At 42.5% G+C, this 23523-nt stretch overlaps 1 protein-coding gene across 1 annotated transcript; it reads right to left on the bottom strand.

Annotated features, from left to right (window-relative positions):
- Positions 1 to 21443: 21443 nt before the first annotated feature.
- On the bottom strand, positions 21444 to 22111 carry LOC148012717 (pentatricopeptide repeat-containing protein At2g34400-like). Its single transcript, XM_087669199.1, has 2 exons — positions 21858 to 22111; positions 21444 to 21765 (listed from the first exon to the last, which is right to left on the bottom strand). Exons 1-2 carry the CDS (start codon positions 22109 to 22111, stop codon positions 21444 to 21446), a joined length of 576 nt encoding a protein of 191 aa, XP_087525325.1.
- Between the last annotated feature and the right edge of the window lie 1412 nt (positions 22112 to 23523).

Below are 23523 nucleotides of genomic sequence, written 5' to 3'. Positions count from 1 at the left end.
ACAAGCCTAAACACATATTGCTTAGGGTTAAAAGATGAAATTGTTAAGTGCGTCTTTGATTGGCCGTGGAAAGAATAAGCGTATCTTGCATTTAGTCAACAACTTCCTTGTTGTGATTCACATGAGGAAAAATCGTTAACATCCGTTAGATGTTGTCTGAAAATTTGCATAGCATGGAATTGAAACCATGGACTTGCAAGTTGCATGCGAAGATGCTTGTGGAATGGATTAAGTCAACATTAGTCTTATAATATTTGTCTTGCATGAACTTCATTAACGATGTTGTATTTAAAAAAGGTTGCATGTCATATCAAAGCATGAAATTCAATTGCATTAAATGAAAGGTTGTAGGCATAGTTCCTTGATGTAAATCTTTGTAGGTTTTATGAAAATTGTAATTCGTCATGACTTTAGCAAGAAAAGAAAAAGGTTATTGCAAACCTTATAGTACATAGAGATAACGAATCTCATATTTACACGTATTGTGATGTCTTGTAACTATTTACATCTTTAGAACAAGTTTAGCATCTCTAAGAAGAGATCGTTACTTATCGCAAGACAAGTAGACCGATTTGGCTAGATCACTTGTAAGGATATAACCCTCAAGGGATTCGTATAAGCATAGCTAGTTAGTACAACGAACACCTCAAAGTGCTAGCTAAGGTTTAGCACGTTAGAAATTTTGCCTAGTATTGCACTTGGACGCCAAGTCGAGACCTTCAAACCCAAAGGTCCTACCCACATTCACGAAATGTTTGGGTTAATTGGATGCCCATACACTAACGATCTAGGGTTTTTACCCTAAGGATCAAACGATCTAATACTAAAATTTTGATTGAGCCTAGAAACCCTAGGCCCAAATGCTATTGGCCTAGCAAGGTTAGCGTTGGGTTGGGTAAGAAGACACCCCAAACGATCTAATACTAAAATTTTGATTGAGCCTAGAAACCCTAGGCCCAAACGCTATTGGCCTAGCAAGGCTAGCGTTGGGTTGGATAAGAAGACACCCCAAACCCTACATCTTGACTAAACAAATTCCTTGACCAAGAGATGCTATTGATGGGTGAAATGATCCCAAAAGTTAGATGCAATACTTGTGCAACAAGTTGCAACATCACATGGCTTTATGGTTTAACCACAAGATAGATTTAGCACTCCTTGGAATAAGGTTGGCAGGTTCTAGCGCAAGTCTAACTTGCAAGAAGATGAGTAGACATCCTGTTACATCACCTTTCTTGGGCTGATCTACCAAGTTAAGGGAAGTTACGTATTGCTTAGTAAGCAAAGGATCAATCAAGTTAGAGCGACATGGTTGCCAGGATTTAATCTCTTTACTTAAGAAACCTAAGGTGTTGGTTAATTTGGGTTGACATGGTATGACCGTAACCCAAGGATAACAGGGTAAACAAACAAACCCTTGGGGATCTTGCCAAGTCGCAATTGATCCTGGATCGAATGTTGGACGCATTCAAAGAAAAGGATTCACTCCTACGTAGTTGGCCAAATAAAACGACCACTAGATTGATTGTGTTTGTATAGTTTAGGAGCACTGTTTGTATTGCTTTGCTCAAAGAATCTAAGGATGGAAAATTGAATAATGCTTCAAGTTGAAGGCCTGGAGGGAGAGGCAGCATCAATTACTCCCGATTGTCTGCCTGACCCTAACCAAGGAGGTTGTTAGGCACGTCGGGAATGTGGACCGAACCCGCCGCGAGAGGTCTCTTCATTGGGCGCTACTTGGAGCAAGAGGACGCTTGGGTGCCAGGGGGGGCTTTGGTTGTAAATCCCTTGCCTTCCATCCAGACCCTGCACAAGAGGCCGACGTGACTCGTGATTGGATCTCGAGGCCTGCATACTAGTTTACGAGCGGAATCTTGGATTAGTAATCCCTGTGGATTGCTAGATTGCCTTCGGGCGGATTATGGATTAGCCTACGGGCTAGATTATTATGATGTATTCCAAAGACTGATTAATAAGATAACCTATTGAAAAAGAACTTGTTTGACATTGTTTTTCTATGTTAGTGCTAAGATTACATAAAGGAACTAGTGACCGATTGGCTAATTAAGGAAGCTGTTCTATGCGTGTCCAACTAAATGTGGTAGGTAATTAGACAACTAAAGCAAACCGAGGAAAGTGTGGTGGATGTGGCCATGGGTCTGTCCTACGGATGGGTGGTCTCGGTTGGCCGAAAACTTTTCTCAAACGAAACCGATAGCAGGGAACTTTTCTCGAAGGAAATGAATAACAAGGAACATTGACCTAGAGTCTAGATTACTAGAATCTCGATTTATGCTGTTTTAGGGGTACGGAATGGGACTATGTCTTATGGGCAGAGAGGTTGAGCTTTGCATCCCTATCGTTTCCCATTCTCCTTGAACCAAGTGCAGCATGAATCCGCTTCAACCCTGATGTTTCCGCGTAAAGTAGTTTGCCTGGGGTTCGACGCTAGCTACAATTCTAGAAATTTGACCACTAGGAGAACCTTGATTCACGTCGGTCCTAAGTGGGAATGACCCGAATGTTTCTGCTTCATGGCAGACTCAAGAGGACCTAGATCGAAAACCCCGTAACATTCCATGGGAGTGTCGGGCGGCGCTTTCTAGACTCTCTTCCCGAAGGGCTGCTAAGACGTGTCCTGAAAGGGAACAAGTGGACACATTACAGTTGGTATCAGAGCGAACCAAAGAAGGATCTGTCTTTATAAGAAAACTTAATTGTAATATTCCTGCTGAAAATATTACGAGGCCGTGTGAAGTCTCGGGTAAATGACAATGCCGGCATTGTGGTCATAGACGGTGCGGTTTTTTAAAATGGTACACTCTCCACTCGCCAATCGAGACTTAGGATTAAGAAACCCGCATATGTTCGTGTGAACCTCCTCTTGGAAGGAGATCAAGATGAAATTAATTAATTTATGGCAATTTTTTTTTTGTATTATCCCTTCTTTCCCCAAGCCGAAGGTCGTGCTGCAGGGAAGGGAGTGAAGCAGGGATGATTAGGTGTAGAGCTGGAAGACATGTGGGAGAACAACCATGCATGCCACCACGTGGCGGGGGGAGGGAGCCTTACCCCCCTCCTATAAATACCCCCCCCTCTGAGGTAAAGGGAGGAAGCTGTGACAGTCGTGACGCTGCCGTGTGAGGGAGAGAGTAGAACCGCCAGTTGCTGCATCAGTGCCGTCGCCTAAAGCTAAGCACACCTTCAAATGCCATCCCCAAATCGCTGCTTCATTTCGCCTCCTGTCGGCCATCAATTCGTCAAAATCATCTCCTCTTTCCCCATGTGGATAATTGAAGACCACAGAAGCTTCTTGGAAGCTTCTAAGGGGGGGCTCTTTAAGCCCCCTTTCGTATTGCCTCTCAAGCGGGTTTTTATAACCCCCCCAGGATTTAAGCACCCCTTCCCATGGGGTTCCACTAAAGCCCTATAAGCTCACCTTGCCCTAGGGTTTAAAGCAACCCTTCCCATGGAAATCCTCACTCCTAGGTTTCAAAACCCTTTTCCCATCGGCCCTACAAAGCGGGTTTTTCAAACCCGGAATTTCAGCCCCTTGCATTCCACAAAGCCATTTTTAAACCCTTCCGTGGATTTTTCCCCACACAAGTTCTTTAAGGGCTCCTATGGCATTCCCACACAAGTTCATTTAGAACCCTTGGTTTCCTTTTAAAAGCCTTCCAGTTCAAGTCTTTTAAATCTAGTCCCTACTTCGAGGAGGCAGCCTATAAGGCCTTCTAAAGCTCGATTCCGAAAGATGGTGAAATCGGTCAAGGAAGCCGAATCTCAAAGGGAGTTCCCCGTGCGAGGGAGACGGGCCAAGATCTTAAGTCTACGGCCAAGGAAAGAAGGTCGAATACGCGATGGCTTCTAAAAAGGCACAAGGCGCAACCATAGGAGGATCATCTCCTAACATCCATGTGGCCAATTCACCGAATCCACAAGTCCAGGTTTTCTTCCTATTTTTGATTTACGTCAGAATATCGTAATTATGCATGGTTAATTCACAAAAGGAAGATGCACTTTTACGAATGAAAAACATTGGCTGTCTTAGGGAAAATAACTCACAATCGAAGAATCGGTCATTTGTATTTTTCAAATGAACGAATGAAAGAAATACATAAAACATCTATGCATTCTTAGCAAATTGTTTATAGGCTTTGCAAAGTAACGAAATTAGATCAACTAATGATCATCTTCACAAAGTCGAATTTATTGTTGTACACTTCGATTATGCGTGGAAAGTATAAATCGCATGTCACATTATTAGACATATTTTCTTCGCAATGATTCGTTAAAGAAAGTTGCTAATAACCATAGGAATTTGCAAGACATGGAAATGATTCTAATAAGATAACCTGTTGAAAAGGAATTTGTTTGACATTGTTTTTCTATGTCGGTGCTAACATTATGTGAAGGAACCAGTGAAGCTATTTTATGCGTATCCAACTAAATGTGGTAGGTAACTAGACAACTAAAGCAAACTGAGGAAAGTGCGGTGGATGTGGCCATGGGTCCGTCCTATGGATGGGTGGTCCCGGTTGGCTGAGAACTTTTCTCAAATGAAATCGACAGCAGGGAACTTCTCTCGAAGGAAATGAACAGCAAGCAACGTTGACCTAGAGTCTAGATCACTAGAATCCCGATTTATGATGTTTTAGGGGAACGGAATGGGATTTTGCCTTATGGGTAGAGAGGTTGAGCTTTGCATCCCTCTCGTTTCCCATTCTCCTTCAACCAAGTGTAGCATGAATCCACTTCGACCCTGACATTTTTGCGTAAAGTAGTTCACCTGGGGTTCAAGGCTAGCTGCCATTCTAGAAATTTGACCACTAGGAGAACCCTGATTCAGGTTGGTCCTAAGTGGGAATGACCGGAAGACTTCCACTTTGTGGCAGACTCGAGAGGACCTAGATCGCAACCCCGTAAGATTCCATGGGAGTGCCGAGTGGTGCTTTCTAGACTCTCTTCCCGATGGGCTGCTAAGATGTGTCTTGAAAGGGAATAGGTGGACAGGTTACATGGTACAGGTTTAGGGGCTGTTTTGGTCTAAGAGCATGGTATCATTGCATTTGAGAGCAGAAATTTTGATGAGAAAGAGAGGGAGATGCATGTATACGAGCAAGAGATGCTTGTTATTTTACATGTGATCAAGAAATGGCATCATTACCTCTATGAGACGCATTTCAAAGTCAAAAGCGATCATAGAGTGTTGAAGTATTTTCTCTCGCAGCCCAACCTTTATCCCAAGCAAAAGAGATGGCTGGCCACTTTGCAATCATATGATTTTGAGATAGCATATATGGTTGGAAAGGATAATATTGTGGCTCATGCGCTCTCTAGAATGTGGGCATGCAGTTTATCTAACGTGCCTACAATTTATAAGGATTGGATAGATGACATGCAAGAAGAATATGTGCTTGATGAGCATGTTGCCCAGATTTTACTGAAATTATAGTAAGGGTGTGATGGAGAATTTCTGAATTTCAAAGTGCATAATGGGCTCTTATGGTTTAAGGGTAAAGTGTACTTGGTTCCTAACAGTAAATTCAAGCTGAAAGTGCTCCATGAGATGCATTCATCACCAATGGCTGGTCATTTGGGTCTTCTCAAGACTTTTGATAAAGTTCATCAAAGCTTCTACTAGAAGGGTTTAGGGAAAGACGTCAAGGAGCATGTATCCAAGTGGTTAGAGTGCCAACAAAATAAGGACTCTACCTTATTACCAGGTGGCTTACTTCAGCCTTTACCCACTCCTACAGGTAAATGGACTGACATTTCCATGGATTTTATAATGAGACTACCTACCACTAATCATGGATGGAATAGTATTTATGTGATTGTTGATTGATTGACTAAATCAGCCCACTTTATTCCAACCAAGGTACAATATTCAGCCACACAAGTGGCTAAGCAGTTCATGGAAAGTGTGTTCAAATTGTGTGGTATGCCAATGAGAATAGTATCAGATAGAGATACCAAGTTCATGTGCAACTTTTGGAGAACCATTTTCTCTTCTATGGGCACTTCCCTCACTCCTAGTACAGCCTATCACCCCCAAACCGATGGGCAAACGAAAAGAGTCAATCATTTGGTGGAAGTTTACCTTAGACATTATTGCCATGACACACAAGCTTCATGGGATCGTTGGACCCACCTTGCTGAATTTTGCTACAACAACACACTTCATGTGAGCATAGGTATGTCTCCATTTGAAGCACTTTATGGATACAAAGTTCAAATCCCATCAGCTTTGTTTCATGGAGATATTAATCCCGAAGCAAAGGAAGAATTGGAAAGAATGGAGATGCTCATGAAGCAATGCAAGGATAGCATAAAGAAAGCACAAGAAGTAATGAAAGTTGATGCCAATGAGAAGAGAAGGCATTTGGATTTCTAAGTTGGAGATTGGGTGTTTCTCAAAGTTCCCAAGACCCATTATGCTTCATTAAAGGGTGGAAACAATAAGTTTGCTCATAGATTCTATGGACCGTATTTGGTTTTGGACAAAGTTGGAGAGCTCGCTTATAAGCTAAAAATACCTTCTTCCACTAGAATACATGATGTATTCCATATTTCATAGCTTAAGAAGTATGTTGGACCCGATGTGAAGGTATTGGAAGAGTTGCCACCTTCAGATGAGGCAGGACTTGTGATATATGAACCTGAAAGCATTATTGGGAAGAGAGAAAAAGTGCTTGGAAATCGTATTCTTATTGAGTACCTCATTAAGTGGAAGAGTCTACCTATAGATGAATTTTCTTGGAAATCATCCACTTATGTGAATGATTTTCCTTGGTTATTACAGGATGATACATGATAGACCGTGCAGGGACTGTGCCAGGGACAGCTTGTTGTGAGAAATTTATGTCATAAATAAAACTGCCCTGACTTTATCAAAAATTTATTTTGATGTTATGGATGATACTTGGGAGTGTATACTTCATTTCTACACCTCATACGTATCATTTAGACTACTCTATCAAAAGTTATGAAAGTTTTGCAAATCATTCTTGTTTGGACAACAGCGAGTTTACTCACAGTTTGACATACATAAAGGTCTCTCTCACATGGAATGTGCTTTCATATCATATTGGAACTATATAGGCATGATTACTATCATCTTCCACTTAGATTTGGTCCATTTCTCCTTGTTTTTGAGGACAAAACCATCTTAGGACGGGATGGTTTGCCATGAAGGAAAATACATTGATATCTTTCGCACCTTGGAATCATGTTAGTTCTATAGCATGTAAATTCTAGCCCTTGTAAATTCATCCTTTGCCTATGTGAATAACCCTTAACTTTGGAAATGGGGGTTAGAATAAAGAAGGCAAGAGGCCAAGGGAAGACATCTTTTGGCTCATTCACTAAATTTGGTTTTCTACTTTCTTGAAGTTAGCTTCCTTCTTGCTAGTTGAAGCATCAGCCACCATAGCTGTCATGTATCTTGGAACCATCAACACTAATACATGGCAAGATGTCTTGATGCTATAGTTCTTTGTTATTTTCTTTTTGTTTTCATATCAATTACAGTTTTATTTAGATTTTATTTCATGGTTGAATGCTTCATTACATGTTGAGTAGCCAGGGGCTTCTTGAGGTTGGGTATATACTGTGTTGGGGGTGTGTTGAAGGGATTTATGGAACTCGAAAGCTCTTGAGTTGGGTATGGGCCCTGGTCTTGGAGGGATTTATGGAACTGGTGTTGGAAACTATGAGGAAGACAAGAGACGAAAGGAAGAGAGGAGAGAAGAGAGATATGAGACACCAGAAGTGGAACCCCAGAAGTGTGTCAACTGAGCACACATGATAGGAATATATAGAGGGGACCTGGGGCGCTATATATAGAGAGACTATATATAGCTAACACCCTCGCTCAAATAAAGGTCCCTTACTATGGATGAAAAAACCCTTGGGGGCTCAAGGAAAAAACCCACAGCTCTATATAGGCCTATCGTTATATTAATATTCAAAATATAAAATTACAAAGTTGAACTTACAAGAGCCTATTCATAGGCATCAAAGGAGCTACATCACTTATGAATTACAACATCAACGGAGAAGGAGCTACATTACTTGTGAATTACAACAACGGAGAATGAGCTACATCACTCAAGAGCTACATCACTCCTGAATTACAACAGCCTATTCAGAGGCATCAAAAGAGATTTATCACTCCTAAATATACAACATGTAAAATAAGGATAAGCGACATCACTGCAAAAGATAAAATCTCCAAGAAATTCCTTCAACTGAACTTGGGATGTAAGCAGTATATCTATCACATCAAAACTTAAAGAAAAAACGTTACAGTGACATTAGAACAACACAAGGTCTATAGAGACTGTTCGCGATGCCGCTCTATAGACAACATAACACATATGGGGCCCCATGAACAGAATATAAATAAAACAATTTGTCATCAGCTAGAATATAGACACTCATCAACTCGAAAGAATATAAACGAAATAATGTGTCATCAGCTGGAATATAGACCCTCATTAGCCGGAAAGAATATAAACGAAACAATGTATCATCAGGTAGAATATAGACGCTCATCAATGGAATAACGAACGAGGACAATAATCATGAATCTGAGTAAAAGTCAAGACATTAAGAAACTCTCACAATGAGTACCCTGAATTACTACCATAGATAACAATCAGCTTGAGAAACTACTCTTGAACTCAAAACATGACCAAAACGAGGAAAACTGTAAGCCAAAGGAAATGCACACATATAAAGATATTAGAGGATCAACTTTACTTTACCTTAAACTATTACTTCCTGGAGTTTAGTAGTAAGTAACTATTAGAGTTTTAGAACGAGAAGAAACAATGGAATCAGATGCATAGATGTGCACTTCAACCTCTCCGTCGGTCCCTGATCATTTTCTCTATATGCTTGCGGAGGTCCTAACGGCATGCGCACTTCAACCTCTCCGTTGGTCGCTAATCATCTGCTCTGTATGCTCGCAAAGGTCTTAATTTCGTTGTCATCGCTCCTTCCAAGCTTCCCTTCTTCCAAAACAGGATTTAAACCCTAGGATTCTAGGGTAGACCTCTACTTGGAATTACATAAAAAAGATAAGGCTGCACTACTCAGATCTGCTCACCACCGCATAAAAGTCTGTTCTAAAAGAAGCTCTATTTGGAGCCATGGTGTCCGCTCGAACGAAAATAACTCTGCCTGCTGCTGCCATGACTGATGATGACGAGAGGGCGGCTCCATTGATGGCCCCTGCTGCCACGACTAATGATCAAGAGAGGGTGGCTCCATCGTCTTGTCCTCATCTCCAGCTTTTGCCCTCGCCTGTCTTCCTCGTTGCAGTTATAGGCTTAGGTCTCATAGGGTCAGTAGCGTGCCGCCATCTCTCACAGGCGCTGCTGGGCTCTGATACCATGTTGGGAACTACGAGGAACATGAGAGACAAAAGGAAGAGAGGACAGAAGAGAGATATGAGACACCGGAAGTGGAACCCCAGAAGTGTGTCAACTGAGCACACATGATAGGAATATATAGAGGGGACCTGGGGCGCTATATATAGACAGACTATATATAGCTAACAACTGGAAGGCCCTTGAGTTGGGCATGGCCCTGGTCTTGGCAGGATTTATGGACTCGTTGGAGGGATTTATGGAACTACAAGGCCCTTGAGTTGGGTATGGGCCCTGGTCTTGGAGGGATTTATGGACCTTTTGGAGGGATTTATGGAACTAGAAGGCCCTTGAGTTGGGTATGGGCCCTAGTCTTGGAGGGATTTATGGACCTATTAGATGGATTTATGGAGCTTGAAGGCCCTTGAGTTGGGTATGGGCCCTGATCTTGGAGGGATTTATGGAACTGGAAGGCCCTTGAGTTGGGTATGGGCCCTGGTCTTGGAGGGATTTATGGACTTGTTAGAGGAATTTATGGAACTGGAAGGTCCTTGTACAAGCCTTGGTGGGAAGTGTGCCAGGGAAATTCGTGCCTTTTAAAGCGGAGATATAAGTGGATGAGTCTTTGCATGGAGAGATACTAATGGGCCGGTCCATCTTTGAAATTGAAAATGGTGTTAGATGGATCCTTGCTTGGAGGAGGGCATGGGGATAGATCCTTCTTTGAAATTTAGGATGTTGTTACCAATGTGTCATTTGACCCTCTGTGGTGGCTGAGTTCACCTTGCACTGTTCCAAATGAGCTTCTTCATTCAGTTTTTGATTGTGGCTATTATGTCCACCCCTTGCTTGGTTGTGCTTTCACTAATGTCACATGGCATAGGATGGGGAGTGCATTGCATGGATGATGGGGTCTCTGAAGCTGGAGGTGGGGCCTTTGTCCGTACCTGGAAAGAAAAGGAATGCATTACTTGTGAGTGTGTTCCATTGTCCTGGGATGCATTGTGCACATGCTAGTGGGATGGAGCTTAGAGTGACAGGTCTAGCCACAAGCAAGTGTTACCTCCCTGGGTGTATCCTACCCTTAATGTGCCTTAGGCATGAAGTGCCGGATCAAAATGAGGCTATAGGGTTAGGGGCAGAGCCAACCGATTGAAGCCATCGGATGCTCCTAACTTGAGGACCTCTATAGGTGCAGTGGTTGTGATTGATACGCAACGTGTAGTTCTTTTTTAATAGTTACATAGTTGTGAGAGAAGTTAGTCTTCGTTATCGAAGTGAGGTGGAGAAGGGGACTTAATAGATTTACTAAGGAATCAGTGTCTTTAAAGATACCTCTTGAGGTTTAGGCACACTTAAAGGGTGGTGATGGAGAGGAATGGATGATTGCAGCTCGTAAAGCAACTATCATTCATGTCCTCTAGTAGAGCTAAGCAAAATGAAGGCAATAGAGTGGCTTGCAAAATTAGTCGAGCCATCGTGCAACTATTTATAGTGTTAGGATCAAAATGGAGCACTAGGAGGCCGCACTCCTGTGGGGTGGGGTCTTGCCTAAGGAGTATCCTAAAAAAACTAAGGTAATTACAAGTGGTAATAAAGGTGGGGTCAAGGCATGAAGAGAATTTGTTAGTGAACTGGATTAGAGTATCATACAAGTTCTCTAACATGAAGACAAGGGCATCTTCATATGTAGTATGATGAGGATTATAGATTATAGGGAAGTCATAACGGCCATGCACACTGGAGTCAAAATCCACTCCCACCCTTTGAGGGTAGGGCATAAAGGTTGGGTCATTCTGCTCGAAAGGTTGAGTGTTACAAAAGGCCATCCAAGGTCATTCGGCTCAAAAGGTTGAGTATTGCAAAAGGCCATCCAAGTGTCTAGGTTGGTGTTGCAAACCCTTCTTCTCCATGTGGGTTGGCATTTGTAGCTGGACATAGACCATGGTACTTCAAAAAAATTATTTTGCCAAAATTTGGCATCTTCTATGGCCCATAATGTGGGGTTTTGCTCTCTCTCCTGGCCATCTCTTTCATTTTTGAGATTATGAGTTCGGCATGGAAGCTTGTGGGGTGTCATCAGCACATGGTGGGATAGGTGCCTAGGATGCCCTCACTCCCCTGGAATTCCATTTTCTCCTTGTCTCCTCAACCATTTGTTTCCTTCTTTCTCTGAGTGCCACCTTTCTTTTTGTAGAGGTGTCTGCATGTTTCTGCTCTTCTTCATGTGGTCCCATTTCAAAGTTCATGTCCACCTCCCTCTACCGACTTGGCTCTTACTGCTCTTCTTTGAGGAGCCCGAGTGCATCCACTTCTTATGAAGTTAGTCTTGCCAATAGGAGATAATGGCATTCTTCTTCTCAGCTTGGGCCAACTCCACTAGGTTGTGATTGCATCTACAGTCTGGCCTTCAATGCTCTATGAGCCATTTCTAGCTTCTTTTTCATTGCTTCCATGGACTCTCCCTTCTCTGTTTGAGTGATGTCCATAGGACTTCTAGGAAGGCGCATTGTTGGGTGTGGAACCTCACTTGCGCAGCCTCCATTGTACTTTCGGCGAACATCTTTTATTTTTCGGCTTGAGCAAGGTAACGTGGCAAGGTTGCTTTGACCCTTTTTTCGTTCTGATTGGCCCATTCTTCTGCCCTCTTGTTCAGCTAGCACTGTGAGCCTTCGTTCTTGATCTTCCATCTATGCCCTTAGCTTTTTTTGCTCTTCCTGTGCTATGGTAGCCTCTTGGCTTAGTCTCTCCACCTCTCTTTCATACCATAACATCCCGAAGGCACTCGTGAATTTCCTCAATAAAAGATAATGGAGTTGAATAAATGACAAATTTTTTTATTCCCCTTATCCCCCCAGTCGACTGACGAGCTGGAGGGGGAGGGGAATAGAAGGAGTGATTAAGCTCCTTGGTGGAGCTTGGAGTGAGGGAGAGCCATGCGTGATGCCACACAGGGGAGGGAGGATCCCCCTCCCCTCCCCTGTTTAAACCAAGGTGGCCGCCAGAGATCGGAAGGACGACGTTGCCGCCTCTCATAAGAGAGAGAGAGAGGGTTATTACCCCATAGCTGAGGGATAGTAGCCATGAGGGAGAGAAGAAGTTGATACGCTGGCTAGTGAGCTGGGTGGGTGCCCCCGTGAAAGGGAGTGATCATGCTATGGACGAGGAGCTGGGTTGCTGTGCAGCCAAAGGGAGGTGGTCATCATTGCTGGGAGAGGCTGTGAGCTACAGTAGCAGTGGAAGATTGGTCGCCACGAAGGAGATCGCCCTGCCATCATATGCCATTCCGTGACGGTCATCCGTCGACTGTACCCCCCAAAAAAGGTTTGACCTTAAAGGTCATTTTCCTCCCCATGTTTATAAATCTCCCTAAGGGTTCCCTTAGGCCCTTTTCCCCCCCCCCTGAAAATTTCCTCTAAGGGCTCCCTTAGGCCCTTTTCCCACCCCCTCAAAATTCCTCCCTAAGGGCTCCCTTAGGCGCTCTTTCCCCCCAAAAGCTTTTACCTTAAAAGCCCTTTTTCTCCCCCATATCTCAAATCCCCCTAAGGGCCCCTTAGCCCCTTTTTTTTCCCCATGCAAAAATACCATTTTTAGCCCTGACATACCTTGTTTTTTTCCCCCCACATGTAAAAGAGAAGAGGGTGTTAAGGGTTTTTTGTGACACATTCTTTCCCCATACAAAAGCCCTCGTAAGGGTTCTATTTCCCATTCTTGCGAGTCTTTAAAAGGCCATTAAGCCTTTCCCATGGCTTTAATGGGCCTTATTCGCGGAGGATTTTGAAACACCCCCTTCCGGGTTTTGGACCCTTTCCGTGGTTTCTTCCCTCCTCCACAAGTATCCCTTCAAAGAGCTTCTACGAAAGGAAGAACAAAAGACTCATAAAGGACGGTGGTATTTTAAAAAGAGAGTTCGCAAAGCTGCATCCATGACACAAAGGCTGCATTCGTGATGCCTCCTAAGAAAACCTAAGGCACAGCTGCCCGCAGGAGGATTGTCTCCTAGCATCCACGTGGATATCTCACCCCAAGTCCAGGTTTTGCTTCTTAATTTTTATTTGGTATAGTTATAATTGTGTGAGGATAATTGTTGGAAATAAGATGCATTTTTCGTCTTAAATGCTTTAGAAAATTGATATGCATTTAGTCCATATTTACAAAACGGAATTAAGATAATGCACTCCGTTTAGACATGGAAGTATAAAAATTGCATGTCACATTATTAGGCCATATCTTCTTCGCAATGACTCATCATGGGAATTGCTAAGAATCCATAGGAAATTGCAAGGCATGAAATGTTTCTTACGTTGCATAACTCTAGTCAATTATCATTTTTTCAACTGCATAATTTCTAGTAACAGGTTGCTTGTTTAGTGTGAATCGTGTTCGCAAGTTATAGGATGGTTAGTTGGAAATTAGGTTATAACCTAACCTATGCTTGTGATCTTAAGCCGATAAGTTAAGGGTTGAAAATCAATTTACGCATAGACAATGAGTCATGTGTTTATGGAAATGATAGCGTAATTATCATCATGAATTAAACAAATTGGTATAAACCTAAACACCTAAACCTGCGGAGTACTCATTTTAGAAAGAGTTAATTCAATTCCAAAGAATTCAATAGGATTTAATACGTGACCTAGTTGCACGTTGTCGAAGGGTTTTCGAAAGCAAAGTCACGTCCACAAAGGACCTTGACAAATTTCAGGATAGAAGATCAATCACGAGAAAATGATACCAAGTAATAATTATATTACTGCTATGAAGTTTGCAAAAGTCAAGATGACTTCAAATCTGATCAGTCCACTGATTTTAGGCCACCCAATTTAATTCTGCTACATTTGTAGATCCTTGACCTCAAACACTGTGTGCAGAAATCTTGAATTCAAAGATACAACACTATCGTGATCTTCTTGGATTCAGGCTGTCTAGTAAGACCATAAAAGGCTTCTTGTGGAGGAAGTAAAAAAAAAACAAAGGCACAAGCTTTCTCCTAAACTGCCCTGTTATGATGGAGGTACAACATAGGAGATCTTAGTTCTACAGGTATCCTGCTGAGCTCCTGTAAGAAACAAGCTAGAGTTGGTTACTGACTCCTTGGTTGTATTGAATAGGGATGAAACACTGGTAGTCTGTAAGCTTAAATTATCCGCTCCAATTCTCTAGCATAGCCTAGAGTTTGATTGATCAATTATAAGGAAAATATTTCCTTGTTCACTGTATCTGTCGCTTTCTGGAAGTACACACAGCCATTGAGAGGTTCAATCAATAAGAGGATTAGTATAGCCTTTCAAGCCAGCAGTGAAGAGTACAAGCTCTACAAACTCATTTTCCCTCCTCAAGAATTCATGTAATCTAGGGTGCTATGGGTAACTATTTGTTTTCAGTTTTGTGTTAACATCTGAATTATGAATATTTTGCTCTTCCTCCAAACATTGATGAAGGTGATGTTTTCAGTAGTTATAGATGTATGACACTATCTCCCAAGAACCCAAAGCACTGAACCAAGTCAGAGACTACGCTCCTAAGCTCATGAACTCTACTTCTTGATGAGCAAGCCTTCCGCCACAATAGGAAGCAAAACTGTTGTAGTGTCATGAATGTCAAGATTGTGGGAGAGAAGGAAGGAGTCTCACTTGTAGCTTTCTTGCTTGCACAATGGGGGAAGACACACAAGGGTGGAGGCTGAAAACAGTTTTCCTCTTCTTAGTTGTGTAAGCCAAAAATAACTCAAGTACAAAGAAATAGAAGAACCCTATGTATGGGTCTCAAACCAAACTAAACTAACTAAGGTGGCATACTAACTGAGCCACGAACTAGAGTAGATAAGGATAGCTATCATGTAGCTATTATTCATGGGCGGTGTACCAACCGCGTCTGCAATTGACAAGTCGGTGACATAAATACACAATGGTCACCTTGGCGTATCACAAGTGGAGCTCGATATCTCAACACTCCCCCTCGAGCTCAATCCCAATTCCTGCACACCAAGTAGGTCTCTGAACTTGCGCAGCTTCTCAGCGCCCAATGCCTTCGTGAATATGTCAGCTACCTGATCCTCTATGTTGACATAAACTAGATCAATAAGACCTAGTAAAACCCTCTCTCACACATAGTGATAATGCACCTCAATGTGCTTTGTTCTAGCATGATAGACTGGGTTATTTGCCAAGTGTATACTACTCATGTTGTCACAATAAATGACAACTGGCCCATCTGTAGGCTGATGCATATCATAAAGTAGCTTATGCAACCAAGCTACCTCACATGCAGCCATTGCTGCACCCCTATACTCAGCCTCTGTGCTCGACAAGGCAACTGTAGGCTGTTTCTTGCTACTCCAAGTGACTGCAGCACTCCCAAAAGAGAACACATACCCACTGGTAGATCGTCTATCAGAAATACTACCAGCCCAATCAGCATCAGTGTATCCATGCAACTGTATCTGAACCCTAGTCTCATAAAATAGTCCATACTGCAATGTGGACTTCATATACCTAAGTATGCGTCTAGCCGCATCCAAATGCGGTTTCCTTGGAGCCTGCATAAACTGACTTACTAATCCAACAACATAGCTCAAATCTGGCCTGGTAATAGTCATATAAATCAAGCTTCCTACTATGCGTCTGTACACAGTAGGGTCTTCTAGAAGCTCACCTGCATCTGCGCTCAGCTTCACATTCTGCTCCAAAGGAACTGAAATAGGCTTACAGCCTGTCATCCCATATTTGGACAGCATGTCCAATCCATACTGCCTCTGCAAGAGCTGTATCCCACTTGGTGATCTAATCACCTCAATGCCCAAGAAATAACGCAGCTCTCCCAAATCCTTCATCTCAAACTTCTGCTTCAATAGCATTTTCACATGAAGGATATCTTCATCATTGTCACCTGCTATAATCAAATCATCAACGTAAATGACAAGTAGCATAATACCTTTCTCTGTTTTTCTCACATAGAGTGAGAAATCTGCCTTGGAAATCTGAAAGCCAATAGTGACAAGATACTGTCCTATCTTGTCAGACCATGCTCTAGGTGCTTGCTTCAAGCCATACAAGGCTTTCTTCAACCTGCAAACAAACTCAGGATGAACACCATGCACATAACCTGGTGGCTGCTCCATATAGACCTCTTCTTGCAAATCACCATGCAAGAAGGCATTCTTTACATCCATCTGATGTAAAGACCATCCGTTTGATGCAGCCATAGCAATGACTACTCTTACAGTTGCCATCCTTGCAACCGGACTAATTGTTTCTTCATAGTCAATGCCATATGTTTGTGCATACCCCTTGACTACTAATCTTGCCTTGTATCTGTTCCACAGAACCATCTGCATTGTGCTTCACCTTATAAACCCACTTACAACCAATTGCATTCTTACCTTTAGGCAAAGGTACCAATTCCCATGTAGCATTTGCTTCCAAGGCATCCATTTCTTCATCCATGGCTTTCTCCCATTTTTCTTTTCCCATGGCTTCCTCAAAAGAAGTGGATTCTGGTTCCTGTATCACTTTAACCATATATGCATAGTGAATGGCTGTAAATCCATCATATTTCAGCCTATCCACAGGGTACCTAGCTCTCATAGACCTGCGCAAAGTAGATTCACTCCCAGGTGCTCTCAAAACATCCCTAGTCTTCCTTACTCCAGGTGTAACAATAGAAGGAATACCCAACTCATCATCAATGCTCTGTTCTCAGCCACTGGATTCACCATCCACATAAGAGTGACCTGCATTCACATCAAACATGGGCTGATCAACCTTCTCTTTTCCTTTTCGTGATACCTGCATACCACTATCTGCATTACTTTGAGAAGATTCTCCTGATCTCAATCTGCCTGTCCATGGCGAAGAATGTGAACCACTGCTAGAGGACGCTCCAGGTCCACTAATATTTTGTGACTGCTGCTGTGAATTCTGTGCAGCATTACCATTTTGTGCATCTACATCATCAATCACATTTACTGGTTTATACCAGCTACTCATCTCATCAAAAACAACATCTCTGCTCACTGTAAATTTACGAGTAGAAGGGTTATAGCATCTATACCCTTTTTGCTGCAGAGAGTAACCAATAAAGATGCACTTCTCAGCTTTTGGATCCAACTTGGATCTCAACTCATCTGGCACATGTACATAGGCAATGCAACCAAAAATTTTCAAATGAGAAATATCTGGTTTCCTACCAGTATACCTCTCCTCTGGAGTCATTTTATGTATTGCTGCAGTGGGAGTCATGTTCATTATGTAGACTGCTGTAGCAACTGCTTCAGCCCAATAAAAATCTGGCAGGTCTTTTTCATTGAGCATGGCACGAGATACCTCTCCAATATGCCTGTTTTTCCTTTCTGCAATTCCATTTTGTTGTGGGGTATGACTACATGAATATTGTTGCTTTATGCCATGCTACTGCAAGAACCTTGCAAACTCATTTGAGAGGTACTCTCCCCCTCCATCTGACCTTAGACATTTTATTTGCAGACCTGTTTCTTTTTCAACCATAGCTTTAAGAGTTTTGAAATGCCCAAACACTTCACTTTTCTTCTTCATAAAATACACCCAAACTTTTCTGCTATAGTCATCAATAAAAGTGACAAAATAATGACAGCCTCCAAGAGATGCAGCTTTAGTAGTCCACACATCAGAGTGGATTAATTCCAATGGCTTCTCACTCTCTTGAACATGTCTAGGAAATGGTTTCCTTGCCTGTTTCCAAATTGGCAGGCTTCACATACCTTATGCATTTCTGCAACCTTGAATTTAGGCAATCCTGCAACAATATTTTGGGCCTGCATTGATTTAAGTCGCTGTACATTAACATGACCAATGCGTTTATGCCAGATATCAATATCTGCAACTACACCGGTCCCATGTGCAAACATTGATGCACTCAATTCAAACATGTCTACATCCAATGTAAACATTCTGCCCTTCTTCTTTCCTTTTGCTATCAAGCAACCTTTATTTTTCATATCCTCAACAAAGCATCCATGAGGATTAAATCTAACCTGCAAGCCCTGCTCAACCATTTGACCAACAGAAACCAGATTCTTGGTGATATTTGGGACATGAAATACATTGGACAGGTATTTCTTTTTCCCATCCTGCATAGACAATGGAATTTTTCCAATCTGCACAATAGGATGTGCAGTATCATCACCAGTCTCCACAAATCCTGGTTTTTCCATTTTCCTTGCATCCTCCATCCATTCTGCATGACCTGTCATGTGGTTTAATGCACCTGAGTCAACATACCATACATCATTGCTTTCTTCTGCACTTGTCACAGAATTGTTCATGTGCTGCACCATGAACAAATGCTCATTTCTGTCATCACCCTGTCTACTAGAAGATGCATAATTCCCTTGTTGCAGTTTTCCATTCATGATGTCATTCTGCTTTTTATAGCAGTCTTTAGCCATATTACCCATTTTACCACAGTAGTAGCATTCAACATTACTGTTTGCATTTTGACCTCTTTGCCATCCACCACGACCTATTTGGCTCCCCCTGCCTCTAGAGTTACCACGTCCTCCTCCATAGGACTGGTTTTCTTGAGTTTGCTGCATATTCCGATTTCTACCACGGCCTCCAGATCGGCCTCCTCTACCTCTGCCTCTACCTCCTCGAGCATTTGAGTAGAAGACAGCTTCTTTTGAAGTTCCTCCTGAAGAAGATGCACCACCATTTCTCTGCTCCTCAGAAATTAGAAGAGCAATCAACTCCTCAAAATTAGGAAATCTTTCACGGACGGAAATGGATGTCCGAAACTGCGCATAATCCTTTCCTAGACCATTCAAGGTCACAGAAACTAAATCATCATCTTCCACTGGCGACCCAATGGAAGCAAGTGCATCTGCAATCTTCTTCACCTTCATGTGGTAGTCATTGATACTCATATTTTCTCTTTGCACATTGTGCAACTCTTGCTTGAGCTGCATTTTCCTGGCTTGCGTATTTGTGCTATACATCTTTGACAGAGTATCCCATGCCTCCTTTGGCGTACTTGCATCCTGAATATGCACAATCATAGAGTCTGAAATGTTGATAGACAACCAGTACATAACTTTCTTGGCTCTCTCATGCCATGCTTTGAATGCCTGCATTTGCTATTGATTGGGAACATCAGGAAGAACTGGTTCTTCTTCATTTCCTGCAACAAATTCCCAATATCCTTTTCCCATAAGGAAATTCATCATTTTAAACTTGCATGCTTGGAAGTTGTTCTTGTCAAGCTTTTCAGTGACAATCTGTGAGAGAGAATCAGACGCCATTACAGAACACTGCAAAAAGTTCTGTCACTGCAAAGAACATAGCTTCAGCCTCACAAGGGCTAATCTGCAAAACTGACGAAAGTGGTATTTGACCACACAGTCACTTCCTAGTGACGATTTTGCATCAACAGGCAACAGGGATGATTCTGTAACTCCCAATGTCTCTGCGCACAAGCATACAATGCAATTTTTACAGTAACTATTCACCGACTTGTAGAACAGTGGCTGCACAGCATAAAACTAGGCCTTTTCCTGAGTGCGTGCAGAAAACTTCCACCTCCAAAAGAGGCCCCGAAATGGCCTCAATTCAAAAAAACAAGGTCGCCAAGGGCTAAAGCCATGTCCCGCAGCATATACTGCCCTCTTGCTTCACCGTGAAGGGCGTCTCAACCTGAGACAATGCACTCTTGCAATTTTCGGCTGTGCTACCTGCAGAGATCTGCTCCCAAAAAGGAAAATGAAAGCAACACTGCTCCTCTTACCAGAATACCGCGAGCTTGGCTTGCTTTCTTGAGCTCCTTACCACGAACAAGGCTCTGATACCATGTCAAGATTGTGGGAGAGAAGGAAGGAGTCTCACTTGTAGCTTTCTTGCTTGCACAATGGGGGAAGACACACAAGGGTAGAGGCTGAAAACAGTTTTCCTCTTCTTAGTTGTGTAAGCCAAAAAGAACTCAAGTACAAAGAAATAGAAGAACCCTATGTATGGGTCTCAAACCAAACTCAACTAACTAAGGTGGCATACTAACTGAGCCACGAACTAGAGTAGATAAGGATAGCTATCATGTAGCTATTATTCATGGGCAGTGTACCAACCGCGTCTGCAACTGACAAGTCGGTGACATAAATACACAACGGTCACCCTGGCATATCATGAGTGGAGCTCGATATCTCAACAATGAAGTGTTGTAGCAGGGCTCCCATGACTAGTGACATGACATAAAAACGGGAAGACGTGTTGTTGTGTTATGAGGCTGACTGCATAGTCAGAAATCCTCATATGCATGAGACTGATAGACGGCATGTGTCTATATGGCACTGGCGGAGATGCCATCAATCGTTGTCAGGATGGTGACTACATAGGAGGTTCGGCTCTTTAATTGCGTCATGATTCGACTCTTCAATTGTGGCACCTTCCGTTGCGGCTCCACCTTCATCACACATTTGCTTTAGTTTCCTTTCCCCATCTCCAGTCCCCTGGATCTGTTCAATTCGCATCCTAGAGCCCCAATCCTCTTCTCCTCATCCTTCTGAACACAGAGATCGCCTCCTCCCCCAAAAATAGTGTTCTTTCCCCCCTTTTTGCCATACAACACGCAGTTTTTTAAAAAAAACAAAAACAAAAAAGCGGCCCCATTCTCTATTGCCTGTGGTACCACATGCTTTCAAAACTGCAAAGAACATGAACTCGTCTGGTTTCATGCCATGTAAAAGTGTGCATAAGCAAAAACAAAGAAGGCCATCTTTCAGGGACCTCGCCTTTCATCAATCTACTCAACAGATCAGCAAAAGTCTTTGCATAAGAGACAAGCCTTTTTAGTCCTGAATAACTAGGTGTTTGTTCAGTCCAGGTCTGAGATCTCAAATCATAGGGAGTAGCAATAAACATTGTTGACCACCTTCACTGGTTGTCTCCTGTCCATTTGATGAACTTGATTTCCTAGTACGATGGAACTCATCCAAGATAAAGTTTAGCTCTTTTTGAGTGAAATCTTCATTCAAATCAATAACCAGAGGTGAGGTTTGCCATGTTGTTGCTTTTTCTCGAAGAGTTTGAGAGCCAGTTACCCCTACCCACACTGAGCATACCCTACAATAATTGAGCCCCAAGAGACATTATCTTGTTTAGGCAGTTGATTAAAAACATTTTGTGCATCTTCCATCCTCCCACATTTCACATACATGTCAACCAATGCATTGCCAATGACCAAATCAGATACAACACTGTCCAGTGTCAGCTGAATAAATACTAGGTTTCCCTGTTCAATGGCTCCAATGTTGCCACAAGCTTTCAAGGTGCATAGAAAAGTAGCTCTAGTTGGAACCACACCCTCCTGTTGCATGTCCCTAAAGAGATCCAAGGCAGTGAGACTGAACCCATTTTGAACATATCTAACATTAAAGCATTCCATGACACTTCATTTCTTTCCAGCAAGCCCTTGAAGACTTTATGTGCTTCGTTTAAACTTCCACATTTGGCATACATGTCCACAGTCGCGCTTCCAATAGCAACATCTGATTCTAGTCCTTGCCGTATCATATGATCATTTAACAGCCTACCTCGCCTTATGCATTTGATACTACCACATGCCTTCATAAGGCACAGAAAAGTCACTCTATCTGGTCTAGTGCCTTCTTGTTTCATCCTCTCGTAACTTTCAAGAGCAACAAGACCAAGCCCATGTTCAGTGTAGCCTGCAATCATGGCACTCCAGGAAACAACATCTTGATCTGTCATATTGTCAAATACTTCTTGGGCTTTTCCAAGCATACCAGATTTTGCATACATGTCAGCCAGAGCATTATTGATTAATTCCTCTTGCTCCAAACCCTCTTCCACGTAGAACAAAAGTATATCCTGAAAGCATTGCTTCTCTATGGGTAGCAAGAAATCACCATTTTCAATTTTCAATTCAACAAGAGTCTCTGCTGAAAATTTATGGCCTATATGCTCCGGATTCCTCAAAATTGGCTGTTTAGCAGCCCTCTCTATTTGCTAATCACTGTCAGGTGGAAGCGATACAGCTACCGGCTTCACCTTGTCATACATTCCATCTATGTGCTCATCATCCTCTAAAATTACTGCATTTTTCAAATTTTTCTCCTTCCTGTATATGTACTGCCTGGCAACTCTAGGCAACTTAGAAGTCTTCTGATAGCTCATCGAATTGTTTGCTGAAATCCCAACAAAACCGGAGGAGAAAACACTGCTGCCAGGAGGAGAGAACTCCAATCTCCTTTGCTCTGTACCACCGTCGTCTCACGAAATGGCGGTACCTAATGAAAACCCAAATCCCTCACAGTGGGCAAAGGTGCATCTCTGAGAGTATCCCTGTTTCTAACATGGTTCACACACACAGTCATAAACTGAACTACTCTCATGCCATCTTTACTGCGAATCCGTGCATAAGCAGATCCATCATCCATTACCTTTGTTTCCATGCACATCTCTGTGATGAATGGCTGTCCAAGAATTATGGAATAAGAGCATGAATCCTACACAAAGAAATGGAAATCCTCCTCTACATCTCCAATAGAAACCCTGACACTGGGACAGGCAGCATACAAATCACCTGCAGTGTTGTTGGCGGCTCTCAGACGCCACCCATGCTCTACATCCATAGGCCATCTGTTAATCTCATAAACTCCACGAACTATGAGATTAATCTCTGAACCATGATCCACCAAAGCAACATAAGGCACCTGTTTCTCTCCAATTTTTACCATCATCTCTGTAGTTTCCCTAGCCCAATGACTCCGTGAAAAGTGACTACGCGGTATCAAGACAGGCTCATCAATTTCAACATAATGCATAGGCTGAACCCTCTTCTCTATCTGTGGAAAAACAGAAGCATTCTCAACCAAAACCTCATCCTCATCCTCTTCCAACTCCCCAATCAAAACTCCATGTGTATCAGTAGTAGGCAATGCATGTCTTTTCCTCTTCAGGACCTCCTGAAACTGATCTTGAAACTCTCTTTTCGAGATGCCCAAAACCTCAGAAATAGTGAAAGTCACCTCACTGCCAAGTATCTTGTCATTAAAGATTTTCTTCATGTCTGTAGATGTCTCAATATCGGACATCAATCTAAACCCTGGCTGCTTTCTCTCTCTAGGCTCTTGCCTCTTTTCTCTCTTTTGAGCATCTTC

Source organism: Lygodium microphyllum, chromosome 27 (assembly GCF_053477565.2).
Source record: "Lygodium microphyllum isolate KBCC chromosome 27, Lygodium_microphyllum_v1.1.10, whole genome shotgun sequence".
Taxonomy (NCBI): domain Eukaryota; kingdom Viridiplantae; phylum Streptophyta; class Polypodiopsida; order Schizaeales; family Lygodiaceae; genus Lygodium; species Lygodium microphyllum.
This window is presented reverse-complemented; position numbering and strand designations above follow the sequence as displayed.